This window comes from Pelobates fuscus, chromosome 1, assembly GCF_036172605.1.
Source record: "Pelobates fuscus isolate aPelFus1 chromosome 1, aPelFus1.pri, whole genome shotgun sequence".
In the NCBI taxonomy this organism is placed as follows: Eukaryota; Metazoa; Chordata; class Amphibia; order Anura; family Pelobatidae; genus Pelobates; species Pelobates fuscus.
Genome location: NC_086317.1, coordinates 66,675,697 through 66,700,341, shown reverse-complemented (window position 1 = coordinate 66,700,341; position 24,645 = coordinate 66,675,697). Strand labels below are relative to the sequence as shown.

General features: G+C 37.1%; 1 protein-coding gene across 1 annotated transcript; it reads left to right on the top strand.

Moving 5' to 3' along the window:
- Positions 1-1,073: 1,073 nt before the first annotated feature.
- TRPV3 (transient receptor potential cation channel subfamily V member 3) lies at positions 1,074-23,806 on the top strand. The gene is made up of 17 exons (XM_063443512.1): positions 1,074-1,180; positions 4,281-4,364; positions 7,521-7,580; positions 9,307-9,461; positions 11,357-11,533; positions 12,755-12,895; positions 13,160-13,440; positions 13,858-14,034; positions 14,170-14,328; positions 15,000-15,098; positions 16,555-16,628; positions 17,351-17,516; positions 18,932-18,998; positions 19,426-19,697; positions 19,906-20,018; positions 21,185-21,264; positions 23,154-23,806. The coding sequence occupies exons 1-17, from the start codon at positions 1,074-1,076 to the stop codon at positions 23,264-23,266; spliced, it is 2,325 nt and encodes a 774-aa protein (XP_063299582.1). The 3' UTR covers positions 23,267-23,806.
- Positions 23,807-24,645: the final 839 nt, after the last annotated feature.

Sequence of the window (24,645 nt, the reverse complement as noted above, 5' to 3'; positions counted from 1 at the left end):
GTTCGCCATAACAGGTGTTATGTGGCAGGAGCGAGTTTGATTGGTCAGTACTGCATTGTGTAGTACTGCACTGGCTACTGCATTGTGTACAGTCGATGGAAGATGATGGAGAGAATTTATTTAAATATAGGATGCATAATAGGAAAATGTATATATGATTTAACTGAAATTTTGTGTAAAGACCGATGTTCCAAAACACCAACATATAAAAAAACAATGATGTAAAGTACACAGTTTTAATTGTCTATATTTTTGGCCAACCTTTGTTCACATTTTTCACTTAAAATCGGTGTTAAAAAAAATAGAAAAATTAAGAAAACTTATGGCCATTTATCAAGTACACAGTGGCAATTTTGTGAAAACAGCTTTCTTAAAATACCACCAACATGTCAAATAAAATCTATATTTAGGCTTTATATCAATTTACAGTAAGTACAGTTACAACATGCATGTATATTGTACAGGCACTGCCCACTGCTATTGCACTTAATTAACGTATTGCTAGGATGGAAGTGGATGACATGATACCCGCTAATCATAGCTAGCTCTAATCCTGGACATCTCTGCAGCTGAATCTGATGTCAGATGTTACATAGCTGAATGTTTTACTGATGCAAATCCTTTGACCTCATTATTGCCATAATCTAACCAAGCATCAACTATGTGTCATCGCACCCACAACTTTTGGTACAGTAAGTCTGACACAAGTCGATGGCATTACTTGGTATGCTTGATCTAGCATTAAGCTTGGCCATTCTAGTATATATCTAATTATATCAGACAGACATCATTTTTATATGGCACTTAAAATAAAGTAATAGCACTTTGTATGCTTTAGAAACTGGAGTTGATAAAAACTGGAGTTTTAGTCAACAGTATATACTGTATTAAATACATATATGTACATATATATTTTTATATATATATATTTATATAGTAACATTTTGTTTTTGTATTGCATTTTTGATTGCCTATTATTTAAAATGCTATCCATGTGGTAATGTTTCTTTTGTGCGTAGTAATATTTTTCAATGGATTGTACAAAAGGACTTATTTGTACTTCTTTCAGGATCATGAGTAAAGGTCCAAGTGACGTTGTGCCTCTTCTGGTGAAAGACAGAATTGTGCCTGGAACACCTCCAAGACCACACAAGCATATGGAAAATGGGATGAAAAAAGGGTAAGGCTTGATGAAGTATAATTTAGAAGTCGAGGAAGAGCAGACCAGTTAACCATATTGCTTAGACACTATCATTAAATAGACTGTTCACATGGAAATGTCCCCTTTTCTAAATGCATTATATAGGTATTGAATTAAAAATGATTGCAAGAGAAAAATAAAGCGAAAAAGATGTTCTGTGATAGGCACTTAATATATATGAAGAAAAATATACAAAGGCTATTACCACACTTGTGTAGGTTCCTCACAAACTATACACACTAACAACACAACAGCTGTGTGTCAAACCAAGGACAACACCAGAAGTAAAGTGGAGCGCTAGGTAAATAAACTTGATTTTTCTATTTTTTTATGTATGTTGTCCTGACAAACGATTAACACGAGTAGAGCGGAGATGATGTAACGAATACGTCACTTCTTGTTTGCGAGATACCATATTGATGGAGCAGTGAAAAAATGACATGTAACGAAGATCAGTTAGACAATAATTAATCGCACATCAGTGTGATAGACAGAAAATGCTTACTAAGCTTGTTTAAAACTTTGTTGATAGTTAAAGCCTGGAGTGATTGTATCAAGATGGTTTACTCACTGAACTCGGAATTGTTGCAAAGTAAAATCCAAATGGCAAAATTTAGAAACCGTAGTATTTATTTAGATCAGCTCTTTTAGCCTGAATTTTGTCAGATTTTAATTCCTTACAATTTGGAATTTAGTGGATCATAACAAAGAGCTCACATCCTCTTCTGTGGTGCTAATTATAAAGTATATATATATATATATATATATATATATATATATATATATATATATATATATTTTATTTTTTTTTTAAACCATAGAAGTAAGCGTAAAACAAGGTTATTTACCAAAGTGGGAATTCAAAATTAATTCCATATTTAAGGTCAGAATAGCTGAAATGAAAGCATAGCTGTCTTAATGGGACACTATAGTCACCAGAACAACTACAGCTTAATGTAGCTGTTCTGGTGAGTATAGTCAGTCCCTGCAGGCTTTTTGCTGTAAACACTGTCTTTTCAGAAAAAAATAATACTGTTTACGTTGCTCCCTAGGAACACCTTATGTGGCCAGTCCTCAGACAACCAATGAAGGTGCTTCCTCGGTCAGTGCTACACATTGTGCAGCACTGATGTTCAGCGTTACTAAACTTTCCCTGTAGAAATGCATTGATTCAATGCATCTCTATGAGGATATACTGTTTGGTCAGGGCGGTGTTTGGCTCTGACTACCAGGTCCGCCTCCTTGGCTAAGTTAATCAGAATTGATGATCTCAGCCAATCCAATGATGTCCTATAGGAAAGCATTGTGATTGGTTGAGATAATCAATTCTGATTATGTTAGCCAAGGAGGCTGATCAGGGGCCGGGCCAGCGCCAGCAGAGGCACGTGGAGCTGGAAATAAGGTGAGTTTTAACTATATTTAAGGGGACAAGGAGGTGCCAAGGGAGTTAAATAGTGTTTTTAGCACTATAGGGCCAGGAATACACATTTGTGTGCCTGACCCTATTGTGTTTCTTTAAGCAACTGTTCATTAAGTCCACTAGGACTTGACCTTAAATTTGATATTCTCTTTGAATCCTTACTTTAGTAAGTAACCGTGAAAGTTATCACTACTGGTCAGAATCCAACAATACATACTTCTTACAAATGCATTTTAAAGCAGGAAACTTTGTTTTCCTATACCAGCAAATGAGAATTTGCATCAATGCAAATATTGCAATAACTAAATGAATTCAAATCTAATTATATGTTTAGAATCAGCAAGTAGCTGACCCGGTTAAAGAAACTTCCACACCCTGCAGCTGAGGTACCATTACGTAACATATACATATCTCCAGCTGTTGACTAACAATAGTCAGTAGGAAGTATTAAAGAAAACTGACAACTTTTTTTATCATAAGCTAAAACAAAAAATTCCATACATTGTAGTCACTGTGCATTCATTTGTAATTCCTTCATATAATTAAATAAGTTTTCAGTGATAATAAAACATGATAGTTTTCCTTTACGATAAGAGGTACATTGTACATGTACATTGTTAAAGCACCACTTTTACCCCAAAACTTTTCCCAATTGCTTCTGCTTCACTTCCTATTGCCCCCCCAACCCACACCCAGTAGCGGCAGGTGGGGGCCCTAAATGATAATAGGGGGTCCCCCCAGCCCACAACTATTCATGGCATGGGGGGGACCTAAGTAATAAAAGAAGGGGGGCCTTTTGTTACAGCCCCTGCCCATTCAAAGTGGGAGCCCTAAATGATTATCCCCTAGTCACCCCCTCAATAAATAAATACCATACCTCACTCTAATAAAAGTGTGGGGGTGCGGCAATAAAAAAAATACCTGTAAAAGAAAACATTAATACTTAGCATTAGATGTATTCTCTGTTTCTTGAATTTTCTTTTTTTCAGCCTTATAAAAGGCCAAATAAAAATCCATAATATCCCATCATTAAAAATGCCACCTGGAAATACTCAGTCAGATTATTTTCGGTAGACCCTTGGGTTTTTATGTGTAAACGTAAAGGGGCACTTCATTGCTACATGTGAAGAGCGTGCTTTATGTGTGAAGAGGGACTTTATTTTTTTTATTCTACAAAAAGTGCAGATTTCAAAAGAAATGGCCCTTTTATAAATGAACATTGTCACACCCATGGTTGTCAATTCATAATAAAACATTTTCAAGCCTGCTAAGGACTTAGGAAGTTATTTGAGGAGTTACACAAAACTATTGTAATAGGCAATTCCACTTGTCTATTCATCATGATTATAATGATATAATTAAAATGTTGCTGGGCTGATTCACAAATATAAACACACTGTGGTTCGTCATTAACCCAACTGGTTAGTCTACGTCCTGCCCTTATCTGTAGGTATCATCCTGAGTAATCTGTCCTTCACTCAGTCTCATCACAACGTTCTAGCTAGGTCTTCAGAGCTGGAAGAGATGCTCCACTCGCTAAGGGGACTTTTAATATATTGATTTCTCATTGGATCTCTAAACAATGGGTAACTTTCTGGGTCGCCAGACTCTTGTGCGTAGATTTCACAGGAGTAAGTGTATGTCTGTTTCTGATTTCAGTGACACTCCGGACTTCCCTCTAGTCCCCAGCAAGTCATCGCTGATTGTGTTCACAACTAATATGGATTCTAAAATAAAAATGGGGTAAGTAAGCATATTCAACTCAAAACAATAAACTTTTATTGTAGCCATGTGCATTATAGAAACTCTAAAACCTCACAGAGATTTAACAGGATTTCTTCTTTAATATCTTTAAGAATTATCATTGATAAGTTCTTTTATTGGTTAATTTGCTAAACAACAAACTGTGGCAAAATGAACTCCAAATGGCTACATTCTTGGTCAACTGAACTTATCTCGAGAAATGTCCAATTCTATAAGCTGTATTCACGGTTTGGCTTCAGCTTAAAAAATGTTGCCTTTCAGCTTTCAATTTCTTAAAATCTGTCGACTTGTAAATATTTTCATAAGATCTAGTGCAAATGAATTTTAATTTAATGCAATCACGGTCTGTATACGTGATATGTTATTACTAGCTGCAAGGATACACTTACAATACATTTCTGAAACTATATGTAATTATTTGTCATGTTTTAATCATTCATATGTTGCACATCACAAAGGGTTAATAAATAAGTGGTTCATTGAAATTGCTTTGTCCTTCTATTAAATAGTCACATTTAGCATATTCATAGAAAAATGCCTAGTATTTATTTTAAAAGTGCCTTGCACTTTTGTGACGTTATATTAAAGTAACATTTTGTTTTCATGAATATGAAAAAATCCCAAATATGACAAAACTGAAGAAGAAATAACATTTAGTTGAGTTACAATATTTTACGTAATTATAAATGCTTGCCCATATAAGTCTCTTTTTTAAAATTAAAGTAAGACCGATTCTGAAGCTTATTTCTAAAATCACTACAATCAGAAAGAAAATTCTATTGATTCACTTGGTGATAGATCTACAATTTTTAAAAATTCCCCCCAGAATGCTTTTTAAATACACCCTCCCCCCCATTAAAAAAACCTATTAGGATAGCAAGTTGGAGGACAATAATTCAATAATTTGGTAGTATACATGGGACATTTGTTGACAAAGTTTTAACACTAGATCACTAATTTTGCTATTCTCTGAGATTTCCAGCTTTGAACTGATCCAATTGAGCTCCTGGAGCTCGTCTAAATTACTCCAGCAAATCCGAAACTTCTCAGAAACACATTCCCTATAAATTGCTATGGTATCCATTGAATAAATACAAAATTAATTCCAGTGCAATAAATAAATATGAATAAGTCACACATTCTAATAATGCCCAACCCCTTCTCTGCACTATGCCAGAGGTGTCCTACTCCCCAGTATAACAACAACATTAAACCAACTCCCAGTATTATTAAAAAATTACATCAGCGTCTTAAATTTTAACCCTTCACCTGCTGCAAAATTAGTGAATTGAATATATGGGGACCTTTGTGCAGGCCCCACTTATAGACTGTGGGCCTCTATATCATCACATGATATATTTATATATATACAAACTGCATAGGCTTGCACTCCTGGTCAGTTGCAGTAATAAACGGTGCTGGTCTGGAAAATCGTGTATATACAGCAGAAAGAACCGCACTCCAGGGACTTTGTTGAAAGTTTAAATAAAATTTTACTTTTATTTAATCCATTTAAAATGATGTCAACGTTTCAGCTCCTCCAAAAAGAATCCTTGACAAACTCATTGCCCCCTGCGTTGAATGTTCTTTATAGCAGTGTGGGCAGGGCCGGCCTTAGGTGTTCAGGCACCCTGTGCGAAACAATCTCGTGGCGCCCCCCCCCCCCCCCCTACAAAACCCCTGACCAGATCTTCACCAAGCCCCTGGCCACCACTTCATCAAACTCCTGGCCACCCCTTCCCCTTCATCAATGCCCTGGCCATCCCTTCATCAAACTCCTGGCCACCCCTTCCCCTTCATCAATGCCCTGGCCATCCCTTCATCAAACTCCTAGCCACACCTTGCCCTTCATGAATCCCCTCCCACCCCTTTATCAATTCCTGCCACCCCTTCATCAGTCCCCTGCCCCTCTCATCAATTCCCTCCCCCCTTTTATCAGCCCTCTGCCCCATTCATCAGCCCTCTGACCCCCTCATCAATCCCCTCCTACCCCTTTATCAGCCCTCTGCCCCCATTCATTCACCCCCTGACCCCCTCATTAATCCCCTCCCACCCCTTTACCATCCACCTGCCCCCCTTTAATCAGTCCCATGCCCCCCTTTTCAATCCCCTGCTCCCCTTCATTAGCCCCCTTAATACATCCCCTGCATATTAATCCAACCCCTGGCCACCCCTTCATCAGTCCTCTGCCCCCTCATCAATTCCCTCCCACCCCTTTATCAGCCATCTGCCCCCATTTCATCATCCCCCTGATCTCCTCATCAATCCCCTCCCACTCCTTTATCAGCCACCTGCCCTCTTTAATCAGCCCCATGCCCCCCTTTTCGATTTCCTGCTGCCCTTTATCAGCCTCTTAGTAAATCCCCTGCCAATTAATCCAATCCATGCCAACCCTTCATCAATCCCCTGCCCCCCTTAATTAAATTCCTGCACCCCTTCAACAAAACCTATTTAATAAAAAAGAAAAAAAAAAAAAAGAACAGTCACTCACAGTAAAGGCTGCTGCTCCCTGGACTGAGCTGTCTCCGCCGATTGAAGAGCACCAGGCGCCACCTTCACTCACTGAATTGGATCCTTCCGCGGCTCCCGCTGATGACAAAGCATGTCAACGTCACGCCCCCACGCTCCTCCTCCACACTCCATACAGAAGTGGATTCCTGGCCGCGGCTCTCTTCTCATAATTTGCAAGTCAAGTGCAAAGCAGCATTATGCACTTGACTTGCTCTTCACTTGAAATACATAACTCGACCGGCCTGTGAGCTGTGTTGGCCGCCCGGCGCCCCTGTTGCCATGGCGCCCTGTGCGGCCGCACAGCTCGCACACCCCTAAGGCCGGCCCTGAGTGTGGGCTATCAAAAGGATATTGAAAACTCCTTTCTCATCCATTACATCTGTAATAATTGACTAATAATAGATTGTGGTTGGTTTTGGGGCACTATGAATCTGGGATTTTTGTTCCCCACGGATTCCCAAAGAGTTGATGAAAAGTGGGTGTTGTCTTAATATGTATGGTTGGGTCACTGACAGACGCTCCTTCTGTCTTTGGATATCGTTGTTTTTTAATTTAATTTTTTGTTTGTTTGTTTTGCTTTTATCAATATGTTATTTGAACTTTTATTTTTTCCTCTCCGATTAGTGACAGCAGGAAAAGTGAGGATATTGATTCCCCGCAAACACCTGCAAACCCTTTGCTAAGGTACGGTATAATTTGTTAATACGGTTTGTTGTGTCAGGGTGATATAGTAGGTAGTCGTGCTAACCCATCTGAACTTCATTGTCCACTGCTTTAAATCCCACAAGACCTTTTTCAGTCTTACTTTGTTCCCTCTGAGTTCGAGGAATCAGAGTTGTGACTATATTTAGAATATACCCGGAATCAGTGATGGTTGGTGAAGTTTAAAGATGATGGTGAGCTTGACTCTGCCCCATGACTTGTTGGGCTGTGCACACTTAGCACCATCAACATTTAGATATATGATTTTAAGAAACAACTCTCACTTTAAAGAGGACTGACTCCATCCCCTAGAGTTTTTACACACTGACAGTCCTGGAAGATCAAGCTATACAGAGCTTTCTTTTATAGCATTCATAATCTGACAGCCCAATGCAAAGCCAATGGACTGAATCTAGTTAGAGCAGACTAAGCTTGTCTGAGGGGGTCGATACACAGTACGTTATACATTTTTTTAAAAACAAATAATCTTGATGTGATTTGTATCTGCGGGCCATCTCCAGCAATCAACAAAGGGGAGGGGTATGGATCAGCAGAACATAATCTTTCCCTAATACACTTGTTTTGTCCTAACTGTGCAAATAGATTTAATATTTTTATATAACAAAAACGGGGGGCACTGCCCTATCTGCCCTTGTGAACCAGCCTCTCAAGGCTTTGTCCATCATTTCAAATGGACAAAGAGGGTCACTTCAATTTCTGGGTGTTAGTAGGAGTGTGGCAAGGATGGGAGTATTTTAGGTGATTTACTAAAAACTATTTGTGCAACTAAAATGTAATTTAGAACAAGAACAATGGATGTTATTTTCACAGGCTGATTTCTAAACACATTTATTGTAGTTTATAGATACATTACTGGTAGTACTATTGTTTTTGAGCACTAGTATAAGTTCAGACACCAAAAATACCGAGCAGCTGAGCCCCTACTATTTTATAGGGACTGTACCTTCTACATAGGGACAATTGGGCGGTATCCTAAACCTCAATACTTGCTGCTTCAAGAGACTCACATAACATAGTTCTTCCATAGTTTTCATTCTGATCTTCCACTTACACAACATTGACGATTTTAATTAGATACAGACATTATAGAAACATAAAAACATAGAATGTGACGGCAGATAAGAACCAATCGGCCCATCTAGTCTGCCCAATTTTCTAAATACTTTCATTAGTCCCTGGCCTTATCTTATAGCTAGGATAGCCTTATGCATATCCCACGCATGCTTAAACTCCTTTACTGTGTTAACCTCTACCACTTCAGCTGGAAGGCTATTCCATGCATCCACTACCCTCTCAGTAAAGTAATACTTCCTGGTATTATTTTTAAACCTTTGTCCCTCTAATTTAGGACTATGTCCTCTTGTTGTGGTAGTTTTTCTTCTTTTAAATATAGTCTCCTCCTTTACTGTGTTGATTCCCTTTATGTATTTAAATGTTTCTATCATATCCCCCCTGTCTCGTCTTTCCTCCAAGCTATACATGTTAAGATCCTTTAACATTATACATAGTGACCTTTCCTCCCATCTGATCTGCTGTTCTTTCTTTAGAGTTACTTTAACCCATTTCCTAGTAGATATTAGAATCATTTGATAATTAAAATATTCATGGTAACAGACACAACATACATTACCTAGCTACAAATGATAAAACATTGTCAATGAACTGCCAATGTATTTTACTCATTTAGGGAAGGGACTGGAATAAACCCTCGAGGGAATATACGAAGGCCTCCAAAAAACCTTCTGTTTAAGACAGTTTCTGAAGGTGATGAGGAACAATTAAAGAGGCTTCTCGTAGAAGCAAAGGAATCATCTGCTGGGCTTACAGAGAAGGGTGCACAAGGTAAGATTACTGAGTCACCTGGTTTCTAATTAAATTTGGGAACTCACCAAAAATGTCTTCCACTGTTAATTGAGGGGCAGAATGGGAATATGGCAATGGTAATTAGAAAGGGGATAACATGCCTCACCTTCCAGAGGTCCTAATCTCAGTTTTCTCAAAAGGTTAAACCGAGCCTTCAGCATGTAGGAACCATTAGTGGGACACTAGCCTGCATGGCCTAACCAGCTTACATCTAGCTACTGATGTCCTTATAAACAGTGGTATAAACGGGGACTGATTGTAGCCTCCCAGCACCAATGAACAGTTAAACTTTTAAAAATTGTACTGCATAAAGAAATTATTAGCCTGATTCTGGGAGAATGTTTTACTGTTTTGATAACCAGTTAGTTTGAATTCTGTTTCGGTATGTCAAGTGTACGGCTCTCGGGCAATTAAAACAATATTATGTGTCACATGCATCTCTACCATAATATCGTAACTTTTCATGTTGTATTCATATCTAAACTGTATGATAACAAAACTATAAATAAAGAGTTAAAAAAAGAAAGGGGATAACATTTATTCAAAGTTTTATAAGAAAACTCTGGTCACCTTAACAACATCATCTAAATGAAGTTGTTATGGTGCCAGGAGGTGTCCTGGCGCTTTCTAACCTTAAGGGGTTAAACCATTCTTGAATGGTTTACCCTCAAATGTTGTCTCAAGCACCAATCTCCACTTCCTACATGTGGCATCCAGCTTCTGAAACTGAGAACACTAATTGGGAAACATTGCTCTAGGTAATTGCTGCCTCTTGAGTTTAGTTTCACTGAGCTAAACTACCAGGAAGTAACAGAATAGGTTGTCTGATTGACAGCCAGGGAGGGTGTAACAAGGTTCATTCAAAAATTTGCCAATTTCTATTGAAATCTGCATTTTTCATAAAATACATCACATATACATATTGATGGGCAGCACATGCAAAGGGTTGCCTTGCAGTATGTAGAATTCAGAAGAACGTGTATAATATTAAGTAAGTAAGCAATGGAGAATCCTGCGTAATATGCATTATACATACTGCAGGGAAACCCTTTTCATGTGTTTCCATATATATGACAAAAATTATATGTGTCCCTGAAAACATGGTGGGTCTGATAATCCTTGTTACACCCAGTGCCTCCGTGTGATTGAATAATGTGTTTTTTTTTATTATGTTAATGTGTTTCCTTGCTGCTGTTGAAGTATCAATAAGGGAAGGGTTAAGCAAAATATGAAGCATCATGTCTTGCATTAAAATTAGATTTCAACCTCACCCATTCTTTAAAATGAAGCTGTTACCTCTAATCCAGCAGTAATCTCTGCTCCACCCCTGCTCATCACGAGTCAGGCTCAACCTGGTTAATCTTTTCCACAGAGAAGCACTGAGGTTCTATTGAGTATTTGCAGCCAATAGAGTGCTAAGAGTAGCACTGAGTTCCACGTTGAAGAAGCTCTCAGAATGAGTACAGAAAAGCATTCTTGCAGCTCTCTGATTGAAAGCTGGGAGTTTGCAGCCAGAAAAAATGCCAAAGAGGCAAAGGGGACACTCTGTTTACCCTTAAAACACTTCACCACAAGCGCTTTAGGCTTTTGAAGTATTCCTATTGCCCTAAATTTATATTATGTAAAGTAATGACATAATCACATTACTATAACGATGGCAAATTTTTAATGTCATGAGTCTGTCGATAATTTTACGCAGAATCCTGTTTTGTCCTTCAGCAGTCAATCTGCTTTTGATCTAAAATGTTATCGACTTCTGAGTTTATCTAATGGCCACTATTTTTTCATGGTAGAAAAATAAAACAGGTGAAATAACAGCAAAGTTACTCACAAATCACTTACATAGATATGCCTGTTTTACTTGAATGTTTCAGATTTTTTCATGTACAAGCTGACAGCAAAGGACACCGGAAAAACCTGTTTGATGAAGGCATTATTAAACATCAATGAAAACACGCCTGAAGTTGTGCGTAGCCTCATTTCGTTCGCGGAAGAAAACAATTTCTTGGACAGATTTATTAATGCTGAATATACGGAAGAAAACTACAAAGGTATGTTCTAAACTTGGTATCTGGGTGATGCTTGGGTTCTCACTCTCAATATACCTTCTTTAAGAACTGTTCTTTTTTTCTCTTGTATGTTCTACAATTCCCCGCATTCTAGACAAATTGACCTCTGAATATTATGTCTTCTAGGTTCAAAAAAATTAAAAAAATTCTAGGTTCTAAAAAATAGCTGTTTGAAACTATCTGATGATAACGGATTTCATGTTATTTCCTATATATATATATATATATTAACCCCTTAAGGACACATGACGGAAATATTCCATCATGATTTTCTTTTATTCCAGAAGTTGTGTCCTTAAGGGGTTAAAGAAAAATAATTTGTAATAATTCATTTTACTGACCTTACCTTAGTTCTTCAGCATAATGCAATAATAATATTAATAATAATTTTGTTTTAATAAATAGATAATATATAGATGTAGATACGGCTTTATCTCTTTTTCGCTCTGTTGGTTACTTTTTCTCACTTGATCTGTCAACCAAATGGCGGTAATGATTGCTCCAACAGCTTCCTGCAAAATATATACATGATATTTATATAATGTGTATGTATTGCAGCACTTTGGTTGGCCCATATTTATGTCCTTTTGGTTTGTCTGATTCGTTGGCTGAATCAGTTTTTTTGTTATTGAAATTCTGCTGAGCTGAACCACATGTAGCCAAAACGGAGACATCCTAACACATTTTTGATTTTCGGGGGAAAAAAATGGTTCAGACAAACTGAATTTTTCCACCATTCACAAGTCTAATGTGGTGTTAGAGTGAATGGTGAGCTGTACGTGTTTTTGAAAGTTATGTGTTTGGATGCTGTTTGTGTTGTGTGCATGCATAGCTTGTGGGTAAAAAAGGAGGATAAGATCACTGGTGGTCCGGTGGGGGCTAAGTGTGATCTGCACCATAGAAGCCAGTGCTATGCACCGACACACCTGCCTTAATCATTGCATTGAGCAGGTAACCTAGCACGAGGATGCTGGAAATTGTAAAAAAAAAATAACATCACATGGGATTAATATTTCAGCAAAATAGGCCTAGGCCAGATTTGGAACTGTTGGGTTACTGTTTGATGAATCGGTTATTTATCTTAAATGAATGCAAGATGGATGCATGAACTGTGTTGTGATTTTAGAACACGTTGTAATTGTCTTATAAAAAGAATGGTTCTAGTAAAATTCACATGTTAAAAATATAATTTTTGCCTTTCAGGTCAAACTGCACTAAATATAGCCATTGAAAGAAGACAAAGTGATCTTGTGAAATTCCTAATTAAGAAGGGAGCCAAGATTAATGTGCGGGCTCAGGGACGCTTCTTTAACCCAAAGAATAAACATGAAGGATTTTATTTTGGTAAGTTCTACAAGATACAGAATTTTAAAAAATGTTGGATAATAACTTGTTTGTTCCAGGGGGAGATTAATAAACCTGTAGCTAGAACCGTAGTAAACCAGTAGAATGTCCCCGGTACTTTTATTTGCTTCCAATGGGATTTTAGAGTTTTCTTTCCCCTTTTCTGAGATAGTCTCTTTTCTGTTGAGAAAATATACGATTTATCGTAGTGAGACACCCGATCCATAAGATTAATACCATAGATGCTTACGTTCTACTGCACAGGTGAAACTCCGCTAGCTTTGGCAGCCTGCACCAATCAACCAGAAGTGGTACAGCTACTTATGGAAAACAACAAGACAGATGTTACCATCCAGGACTCTTTGGGAAACACCGTCCTCCATGCTTTGGTGACTGTAGCCGAACATTCCGAGGCACAAAACGCCTTCATAATACGCATGTACGACACAATTCTGATGACCTGTAAGAATAAGTCTTTGGAAAGCATTGTAAACAATAAGGGTCTGACACCGATGCAACTCGCAGCCAAAACTGGAAAGACAGAGGTAAACGTACTGAGTACCTAGAGTTTCATCTTGGACTTTTATATTTACAATAAAATATATTCAATTAAGTTGGGTTGGAAAACAAAATCCTCTCTTAATCAGCTTCTGATATGGTTACATTAACTAGTACGTTCTAAACATGTTCTATATCTCTCGTCAGGAGAAATGCATGATATGGAAAAATGGATGTTTATTAGTATTATAATTAGGAGAAATATCGATTTTGTTAAACTTAGTTAAACAAAGTTTTAGCAATATCAAACAATATTAATATGGACTCTTGCTTGTGAATTCAAACATAGACTAACAATCCCAGTTTAAGTTGAAATCTGCACCACTTATTTAGTTAATCCAAATACTTGGAAAATAATTTAGGTTGCATAGTTTCTAATCAGGGTTTTTATTTTGTATTTTTAGATCCTGCATTACATACTCAGTCGAGAAATAAAAGATAAAGAAAATCGAGTACTCTCTAGAAAATTCACAGACTGGGCTTATGGACCTGTCTCGTCGTCTCTGTATGACTTGAATGATATAGACACTACCTCTCGGAATTCACTACTTGAAATTGTGGTTTACAACACAAACATTGATGTAGGTTTTGCTTTTTTTAATTCCACCATGTGTGCAATTTTATATGTAGATACACAGACCAAGTGGTATGGTGTGCTAGTACTCTTATACTAAAATATATTTATATTATCTTTTTTGGCTTTTTTTTTTTTTTAGAACCGACATGAATTGTTGGCTTTGGAGCCTCTTCAGACCTTACTTCAAATGAAATGGAAAAAATTTGCAAGATATATGTTCTTTTTGTCTTTTCTACTCTCCTTCACATACAACATTGTCCTAACTCTTGTCTCATATTACCGACCGCGTGGAGAACAGGTAAAACACACAGTTAAATTTCACAGTACCATTTTTATGAGGATAACTTTTAATCTATACATTTACAGAATATTTGGCAATAATTATACTTATAGTTACTTGAATGCAGACCTTTCCTGACACCTAGTGGACAGTGAGCAAATGACACATACATTTTCCTTTAATTGGTACGTCTGTTTAAATCTATCTATCTGCAAGGGTCATAATATTATTATAATCATTGAACCAAAAAGAATACACTACATAATATTATAATAATCATTGAACCAAGAAGGATACACTGAATCGGGTCTTCTCAATGCTGGACAAGTCTAAAGTCAGTTTTCTCTAATAAACGTTAAATGCTTTCAGCCAATAAATGAACACCTACATCAGCATCCGACTTCTCCTGCTTAGACTAGATGCCCCACAGATGCCTGGAGAGACCCAGGCAAGAGTCACGCCATGCTAGAACCGCTTTACACATTATCCTGGAATGGTGCCAGGGCACTGCACGCAGCATTGATAGTGTAGTGGTGATGGTGCTTCCCAGCATTCCTTTAATAAATTATACTATTTATTCTTGTTTTGTGTGGTTTTTTTTGAATACATAAAGATTCAGAAATATTTTGAGAAAACAGTAAAATAAATATCAGTGTTTTTAATAACCCATTTTTTTCCCATCACTCTAGGCTCTGTATCCATTAAGTCTGGCTCATGATAAGGGATATCTGCAGCTATTTGGACAAATGTTCATCATTGTTTGTGCTACATACTTAATGATCAAAGAGGTAAGATATTCTTTTGTTCAAAACATTTTGTGAAGCAAGCAGTAATTAAGTGACTCAGTCACCACGTGTCATGATTTAAATAAAATGTTCCTAACCGCCTATTCCAGTAATTGTTACATAAACACGTAACTGGAACAATTACCGTATGTGTTTTCCATGTGCAATTTACATGATTGTAACATATTTTGTCAGATTCTAAATTATATTAAAAGAAAATAAAAACAGTATTTCCTCACATCAGAGAAATACAACTTCAAAATGGATTAAAGGAACACTATAGTCACCTAAATTACTTTAGCTAAATAAAGCAGTTTTAGTGTGTAGATCATTCCCCTGCAATTTCACTGCTCAATTCACTGTCATTTAGGAGTTAAATCACTTTGTTTATGTTTATGCAGCCCTAGCCACACCTCCCCTGGCTATGATTGACAGAGCCTGCTTGAAAAAAAAAACTGGTTTCACTTTCAAACAGATGTTGTTTACCTTAAATAATTGTATCTCAATCTCTAAATTGAACTTGAATCACATACAGGAGGCTCTTGCAGGGTCTAGCAAGCTATTAACATAGCAGGGGATAAGAAAATCTTAATTAAACAGAACTTGCAATAAAGGAAGCCTAAATAGGGCTCTCTTTACAGGAAGTGTTTATGGAAGGCTGTGCAAGTCACATGCAGGGAGGTGTGACTAGGGTTTATAAACAAAGGGATTTAACTCCTAAATGGCAGAGGATTGAGCAGTGAGGCTGCAGGGGCATGTTCAATACACCAAAACTGCTTCATTAAGCTAAAGTTGTTCAGGTGACTATAGTGTCCCTTTAAATGAGAACTGTATTAGAGCCTGAAACCGATACAGTAACTAGAGGACACCTTTTTAAGGTGGGGGAGGGAGAGGGGGGGTTCTATTTCACCTTTCCTTATTGAAAGAGGACCGATACAGCCAGGAAATGGGGCCTCTTACAGCTAATGTTACAGCTGACAAAATGTGGCCACTGTTAGAATGTAGCAAAACTCAGCCAGTAAGAGTGAGTAAGAAAAGCAAGTAAAATATAAGAAAGAGAGATGTAGGTAGGTACCGGGCATTAGAGTTATGGAATATCTCCTCACAGGGGCTTAGAAACAGCGCACCCAAAGGCAAACACATAGCCAAGGTCTCATTAGGTCAGGATAACTGATATTCGGAAAACTTATATGACAAGCCAAAGCTAAAAATATAAAAAAAACAGAATAGCCAGGAAGATGAATAGCGCTGTGGAATATAATGCTTGTAATAATAATAAATAATAATCTGGATATCACAGTAGAACATTTAAGGGATAACTGCACATGTATTAAAGTTCACCAGTTAATAATAATACTTTTTAGGTAATAGACAGCAATACAACTTGCTCTGATGTTCAGATTTTCTGGTTTTGCTCTAACAAGCCACTAAAATATGTAACGTATTGTGTCTTAAACAGGGTGTGGTGATATTTTTGGTCAGACCCTCGGATCTACGATCAGTTCTGTCCGATTCCTGGTTCCATGTCTTGTTGTAAGTCATCATGTAATAAGCGGACAAACGCTAATCACGGCACGTTATAAGTCATACACTCAGTACACGTACACTAACAGGGTAATTCACTGTAATGTGAAATGTAGGGAATTCAAAATTAATTTCATATTGTAAATTAATTTTAGATATAGCTGAATTAAAAACAGATCAGGAGGGAAATGCGATGGGAAACATCTTATACTGGGCTGGGTTTGAAGGGGGTCAACAAGTTAAACGTTCTGAGGCTGTGGTGAATCTTCTCAATCCACCTCTTCTGTAAGACAGTCTAGGATGGAATTGTCTGCTTTCTGCTCATGCCTTACCTTCAGAACCATATATTAAACTTGTGTTAAGAACTTTTGCCTCCTGTTGCTAACCCGATGGTAGGCCAGTTTAGGACATTGGTGATGGTGTATGATATTCCCTTTGGCACTGAGATTATGAATTGAATTGCAAATTGAAAGCTGTCGAATTTTGGCCAAAATAGCTCACATGGAAAAACTCTCCAACTCAACTATAGTCTTACCTGGGCTATTTCACCCTAAATTTAGCAATTTGATTTTGGATTCCTTGCAATTCCCTTATGTCTTTTAACAAACTGTGTTGGAACTTAATCTTACTCCCATTCACACCAGAAAGAATATATGTCATTGTGTTTTATCTTACGATTTATAAAGTCTTTAAAACATGTGAAATATTGATTTGGAATGTCCTTCTATCAGTTTCATACAAGCGGTCCTGGTGGTACTGTCCGTCTTCCTTTACTTATTTGGCGTTAAAGAATACCTGGGATTTCTTGTCTTGGCTATGGCACTCGGATGGGCAAACATGCTTTTTTATACAAGAGGATTTCAGTCACTGGGAATGTATAGCGTAATGATTCAAAAGGCAAGTACTGTTCACATTTTGACATGTATGCGGGGATCGTATATTCACTTTCAACCAAAATGGTCTTAGTAATGTGGACAATTGTAAAGATTGTTCCCTGCAGAGTATTGGTGAGATTATTTTTTCTACAGTTCAAATCTCATCAACAAATGTTCTAAAGTCCTTATTCATTTAAGGAATGGAGCACTTGAAGATGATAAAACCATTTTGTTGAACAATATGGCTGAATATTATACAGCGCTATGGAATTTGCTGGCGCGATATAAATAATAAAATAATAATAATATAGAATAGTTGTGTCCAACAGTATTGTTACATTTTCACTCCTGTTTTGTGGATAAATACTGCGTTAACATTGCATCTGGGTCTGTTCATTCTGGGTGCGTTAACATTGCATCTGGGTCTGTTCATTCTGGGTGCGTTAACATTGCATCTGGGTCTGTTCATAATAGCAAAGCTATTATGCATCCCTGAAGTTCACAATAATTATAGGAAAGTGTTAAAAACATTTCAGAAATTGTTATGGAATATATACAGTTGCCAAAGGTCCTGCACTCTGTGCTCTAGAAATTACATATTCTCTAGAGCATAGTGCTTGATATTTAATACGTCCAAGTGTAGCTAACATGTAGCTCTACAGTTATTGATGGACTACAACACCCATAAACTTTTGACAATCTGTGGGTGACTGAGTATTGAATTAATTTAAGCTTCCAAATACCCAGATGGCCACCTTCTGGAGAATCCTTTAGCTTGTGAGAACTTCTACAATGGTAGAAACCCGTGGTTCCGACTGGGGCAAGATATTCTGCAAACAGACCTTAAGCGCTAAGCTATCTCGTCCACTATATTATATGCCCTTGTATTAGACTTAGGCATTGTTTACATTAAAATCCAAAGTGATGGTGAAGCGCTATATAAAAATAATATTAATGAAAATGGAGATATTCAGTGTAATTGTGGGATAAAACAATATCTTTGTATATACCTTTATTATTTCTCTTATCTCAAAATCTTAGAAAATAGTGTATAGTTCCTTAAAAACATAAACACAAAAACCATATCATAGTGTAAAACTGTAAAGTACAGAATTAAAAAATGTGCAAGAGATTATTCCCACTCACAATATATAGAGCCAAAGGATTTTAGCTCAGTTCTTGCGTTTTTAGGGTCCGTAGAGGCGACCCTCTCCCTTCTTTTAAACCTTTTTTTCTTCTTGTTTTCAATCTAGGATATAGAACATATATAGTGCAATACCTTAGGTAGATTCCTTGTGAATAGTAGAATAAAACTGGGGTACTCACAAACCCAGAGCCATCCAAATTGGCCCAGAGCCATCCTTCCCCTCTCTTTTAGATTGTTTACATATTCCAGGTTTTAACGTGCATGTTTTGTTTTTGTTTTTTTACTTTCAGGTCATCTTGAATGATGTGCTGAAGTTTTTATTTGTATACATTCTATTTCTATTTGGATTTGGAGTTGGTAAATATTTATTTCAATTAAAGTAGCACAATTAATGTTTTACATGTGCGCCATAACAAACTGTACTTATTAAATCTGTTTCTCACATCTTAATGGGTAAGGGAAGACCAGGGGTGACCTGTGAGTAGATTCCAAGCTGTTGCAGCATTAGAACATCATGATGCTTTGCCATTCTTATGCTGGTGAAGCAACCTGGGATATGTAGTTCTATATCAGCTGGAGATCAACCTTTTGGCCACCCCTGGACTTGTACCTTACATTTGATCTCCTATAGAGATTATATACGTATAATTTTATTTATTCATTTTTTAAGATAAGTTGACAACAAAGATAAAGGTTGTTAATTAGCTAATTGTAGTATGATTTCACAGGAATATCGTTTGAAATTCTTAAACTTAGTGATGGTTTTGTATTTTTCACTAAACAGCTCTCGCTTCATTAATTGAACACTGTGTGGATGAAGATGAGTGCAGCGCCTACAAAAGCTTCAGTACGGCGATAGTGGAACTGTTTAAACTCACCATAGGATTAGGAGACTTGGAGATCCAACAAGGTTCCAAATATCCCGTGCTATTTCTGCTTCTTCTCATAGCCTACGTTATCTTAACATTCGTGCTCCTACTCAACATGCTCATTGCATTAATGGGGGAAACGGTAGAGAAGATCTCGAAGGAGAGTGAACACATCTGGAGGCTGCAGGTATGTGTGTGTGTAGATTGTATTTTAAATATTACATATTAAAATAATGAGATGCCGAAGAACTGGTGAATAAAATATTTTTCCATTTTTTTTTAAACGTGAAACTCCACATGGGATACCTTTAAAATATTACCTTTTAAATATTAAAATTGGTCAATTAAGTGCTAAAGTACTAAAGAACATTTTTGTTTTATTTTTTCATTTGCAGAGAGCAAGAACTATTTTAGAGTTTGAGAAGAGTTTGCCAGCGTGGCTGAAGTACAAATTTCAGCTCGGAGAATCGTGTTTGGTTTCGAAAAATGACAACAGAACGTGTTTAAGGTAACCCAATAATTTAATTATTTAATATACTTATTATGTCACACTTTTTGACAACCTGAAGTGTCACATTTGGGTTTGTTCACTGAAACAGGATTCATGGAAAATTGACGAGGAAATTGCAAAATCCAGGTCAAAATAGTCCTAGTAGGAAATAACTGATTTGGAAAATATGCCCACTTAGATAGTTTGGTAATTTCCTTGTTAGTTCTACCCAATTTCTAGTTAAGTGAGTAAGCCCCATTAACAACCCAAACAATGACATACCACTCACTGCATTACTGTTTAAAGATATTTTTGTTTCCTACTGTTTTTATGTTTTCGAGGGCCCCTAGTGGAAGATTAAAAAAATGCAGTTATGATTATTTTATTTATTAAATATCACCAAATTATGCCCCAATGTACAAAGGAAAATTGTTCTTCTTTGCTGAAGTGCCAATCCAGTGAAAGTTAATGAAAGTCATTAACTCTCACTGGATTGTTGTCATGATAATAAGCAGGATGTTCAAGATTTGCAAGAACTTTGGTTGCTGGGAGCTATCATTTTGCCTCCAGCTTTGACTAAGTTTCACATGATGTTCAACTATCTGAACAGCTACAATACCAAAGATTAGACGTAATCTCTTGGACACACAGTCAATTTTAGACAGTGGTGCTCAACAACAGCTGAGATGGTATAAACATTGAGTTGGGGCGATTTTTAAACTAATTAGCAAAAATGAAGAATAATATATATGATACATATTTTTCCATTTCAGCTAGTTTTACAATTTAGAACATTTGGCCAACACTTTAGTTGTCAGTCCCCAATAATTCACTATAAGTGTTTAGTTATGTAATCTCATTGGGAGTATAGAAAAAGTTACTTCATCTTCTTGAGGGTTCAGTATGAGTTATCTATCCATGGTTTAATATCTGTACTGATTTACCAGTCAGAGGAAGCAAGCTGGTTAAAGCCAACCACCATGTTTTAATAAAACCCCAAAGTATTGCATTTATTACCAGGAGACAAGCATACATTTGATGAAAATACACGTTTCAACCTATTAATAGTAACAGAACGTTAAATATGTTGCTATAACACAAAATCCTTTTAATACATCTTAAGTTATGCAAACCTGTTTATTAGTGGGTGACTAACTAGTAACAAATATTTTTTTACGCACTAGGATAAATGAAGTTAAATGGACAGAATGGCACAATCATGTCACGTGTATAAATGAAGAGCCTGGTTTTGCCATGCATGCAGGTAAGAGAGTGAAATTGTACACATATTATCCCTTGTTTCAGCCAGCCTAGAACTATGAGATGGGAACCGCTTAACCCCACATTAGCTGTTTGTAAAATTTGCATTCACCTAACCGAACGCGTGTATGATTTTACAGAAAGCAGTTCGTAAAACAAATTCTTTGAAAATGTAAAATATCAGAGGTCTTTAACCTTCCATTCTCTGTTTCCCTTGATGTGCCTGAATACGCAATTTTAATAAAGGAACAATATAGGCTATATTTGATTTATGTTTGCATTGCTAGGTGTGGCCAAAAAGGTAAAACTCCCAATGTTTGTGGAAGTACTACTCTGATTACCATTTGCCCGCTTTAACTCCTTAATGACCAAGGCTATGTACAGTATATGTTGCCATAGCAATCTGTTCTTTAAAAATGTTATTCTAAAATTGAATGTCCCATTCCACGCTGGCATTAATTATTTTGTGACCTAGTTGGGATAATAACTATATTTAACATATGGTCAATAAGGAATCGAGGTGGGATACTCCACGTGCAAATGGTGCTTACAGATGTAGAGTAATATACTGCTGTTGGATTTAACAAATTCAAGTAAGTGCCCTCGAATCCACTGAATTCCTTCATGCAGTCAGTATAAACTTGAATAAAACCCTTTACCTTAAAGGACCACTATAGTGCCCTGAGGGTGCCCCCACCCTCAGGGACCCCCTCCCGCCGGGCTCTGGGGTGAGGAAGGGGTTAAACTTACCTCTTTCTCCAGCGCCGGGCGGGGAGCTCTCCTCCTCCTCTCCTCCCTCTTCTTCCGTCACCAGCTGAATGCGCATGCGCAGCAAGAGCTGCACGCGCATTCAGCCAGTCCATAGGAAAGCATTCTCAATGCTTTCCTATGGACGCTGGCGTCTTCTCAATGTGAAAATCACAGTGAGAAGCGCGGAAGCCCTCTAGCGGCTGTCAATGAGAAGGCCACTAGAGGCTGGCTTAACCCTATTATAAACATAGCAGTTTCTCTGAAACTGCTATGTTTATAGAAGAAAGGGTTAAACCTAGCTGGACCTGGCACCCAGACCACTTCATTAAGCTGAGGTGGTCTGGGTGCCTATAGTGGTCCTTTAAGCCTAGGTTTAACTCCTCTTAAATATTAAACACATCATGTACCACAATACTAACTGTATCTTCACTCTAACCCAAAACCCAATAATTCTAAACACCCCTTGTACCACAAATATATCCCCTCTGAAGCTTTTAATTCTAACACTAAACACCCTATGTACGCAATCTAACTCTAACATTAACAACACTCTAACCTTAACTCACTCACTATGCTCACAGATTCAAAAACAATAAATTACAAGTGGAAATATGCACACACATTTGCAGATCTCAAATTTGAATTTATGGGTTTTAGATTTTTTATTTTATATCCAGTTAATGTTAAACTCACTTTATCTGTCTTTTTTTGGTAGGGGGAGGGTGGAGCATGGGCCCCTAGCATTACGTGCCTGTAGGCAACTGATAAGTTAATACAGCCAATCAGACTGTAGAGGAGGAGACAAGTCAGCAACACAGCTCATTCTGGACCTTCAATGGCTAAACTACACTGTTACCTTCAAATCTGGAAGGTGTCATGCGAAAATAGGGAGCATGGTAAAGGGGGCGGAGTTACACTGCAGAAAGCAGCAACATATTTTTCTTTTTTATTAAGCAAAAATAAAGCGATTTGGTCAGGTAGAAAAACGCAGCCTGAGGCCAAAACATATTAAATGCACTTATGTTGTTTTGGTGCCCAGAATATTACTTTGACGGTATGGCTTTATGATTTTTATCAGCATTATTATATTTATTACAGAGCAGCAATTATACTTGTCTAATAGTTATATTTCTCTTTATACAGGGAGCTGTGCCAATTTGAATTGGGAAGATGAACCTGATAGCTTTGAAAAAAATCATGAAACTACAATTGACTTAGCAGAACAAAACGAACCAGCAATAGAGACCACTGTTTAGACAATTCTTATTTGATTGCACATTTGTACTGAGTTCTCTCAACCAATGAGTGCCTCCGTGCACTGCTGGACTTAGCTCAGTGCAGGAGATTCTGGGCAGAGGAGGCGGTGTCGGGAGACTGGCATACCCAAGGTATGCTGTCAAACCATTCTTATAAGTTTGACTACTTACACTGGGAGGGCGCCACGGCACTATTAGCACCATAACCACTACAGCGGGCTGTACTAGGTATGGGGCTTGGAATGTTTATTTAGAGCAGTGTTTTCCGAACTCTGGCTCTCAATATGTTTCTGTACTATAACTTCCATGATGCTTTGAATGAATTGGCTAGCCAGAGAATCATGGGAGTTGTAGTTCATCAACATGTGGAGGGCCAGAGTTTGGAGAAACTGCTGTTTTAGAGCATTCGGTTATCTACACCTTGGCCTAACGTTTGCTACCTGTGTTTAAGTCACACTACCTCGCCGATTAGTGACTAAAACACCTGGATGTAGAATTTATATTTTGTTTGTTTTTTGAGTAATATCTGTAGAGCATTTAAATACAGAACATAGAGCTGTGAACTGATCACCATTCCTGTTTTAGGGGATTATTGGTTTTATTGTAATTAGTAGTTTAACATTTCTTTTATTTTATATATTTATAAAAATACGATGTTTACCTGCCTGCAACTTGTGAGTGCATGGTATAATACATTTTATAAAACTCTTGAATATTATGCAATGATAGCATGGATTATGCATTTTAAGCAATATGCTCTTAATTTGGCCAGGAAATTAAAAATTTTACGTCAAAATTGCTGAACTTGGTGATATCGCGTTGTGAATGGATGTCTCATTTGTCTCTTGAATAAAGAATTTATTTAAAAAAAAAAAAAAAGTTTAAACGATTGCAGAATTGGAAACATTCTCTAACTCACCGTGGCTATCTTGGCCAAACATTTCTAATTTCCTGGTCAATTCTGATCCTCATAAATGTTTATTTGTTTAAGCATGTTATTGTGCTGAACTAAAATCTGTATTTAAGACAAATTGAAAAAACAAATAAACAAACAAACAAACAAAAAAACTGCAATATTCTTCACCTCGGTTTTGAAAATATTGAAATGTACCAGAATTCCTTGTTTACTGAATAAGCCCTGTGGTCATTTTTTTAAATCTAGGTGAGCATTTATTAGTGATTTTTTTTTTTTTTGCTTTTATGTCTCAGGATTGTTATTTATTAATAGTTTTTCTTGTTCTGAATAAGTACGGTAAAATGTAAAATTTCCCTGGACCATGTGAATATGTCTTCAAACTAAATAGTTTATAGTGTAAATAGAAATGGAACAATGATAAATAATGCTGGTACAGTTCTTCAAAATTCTTAAAGCAACACTC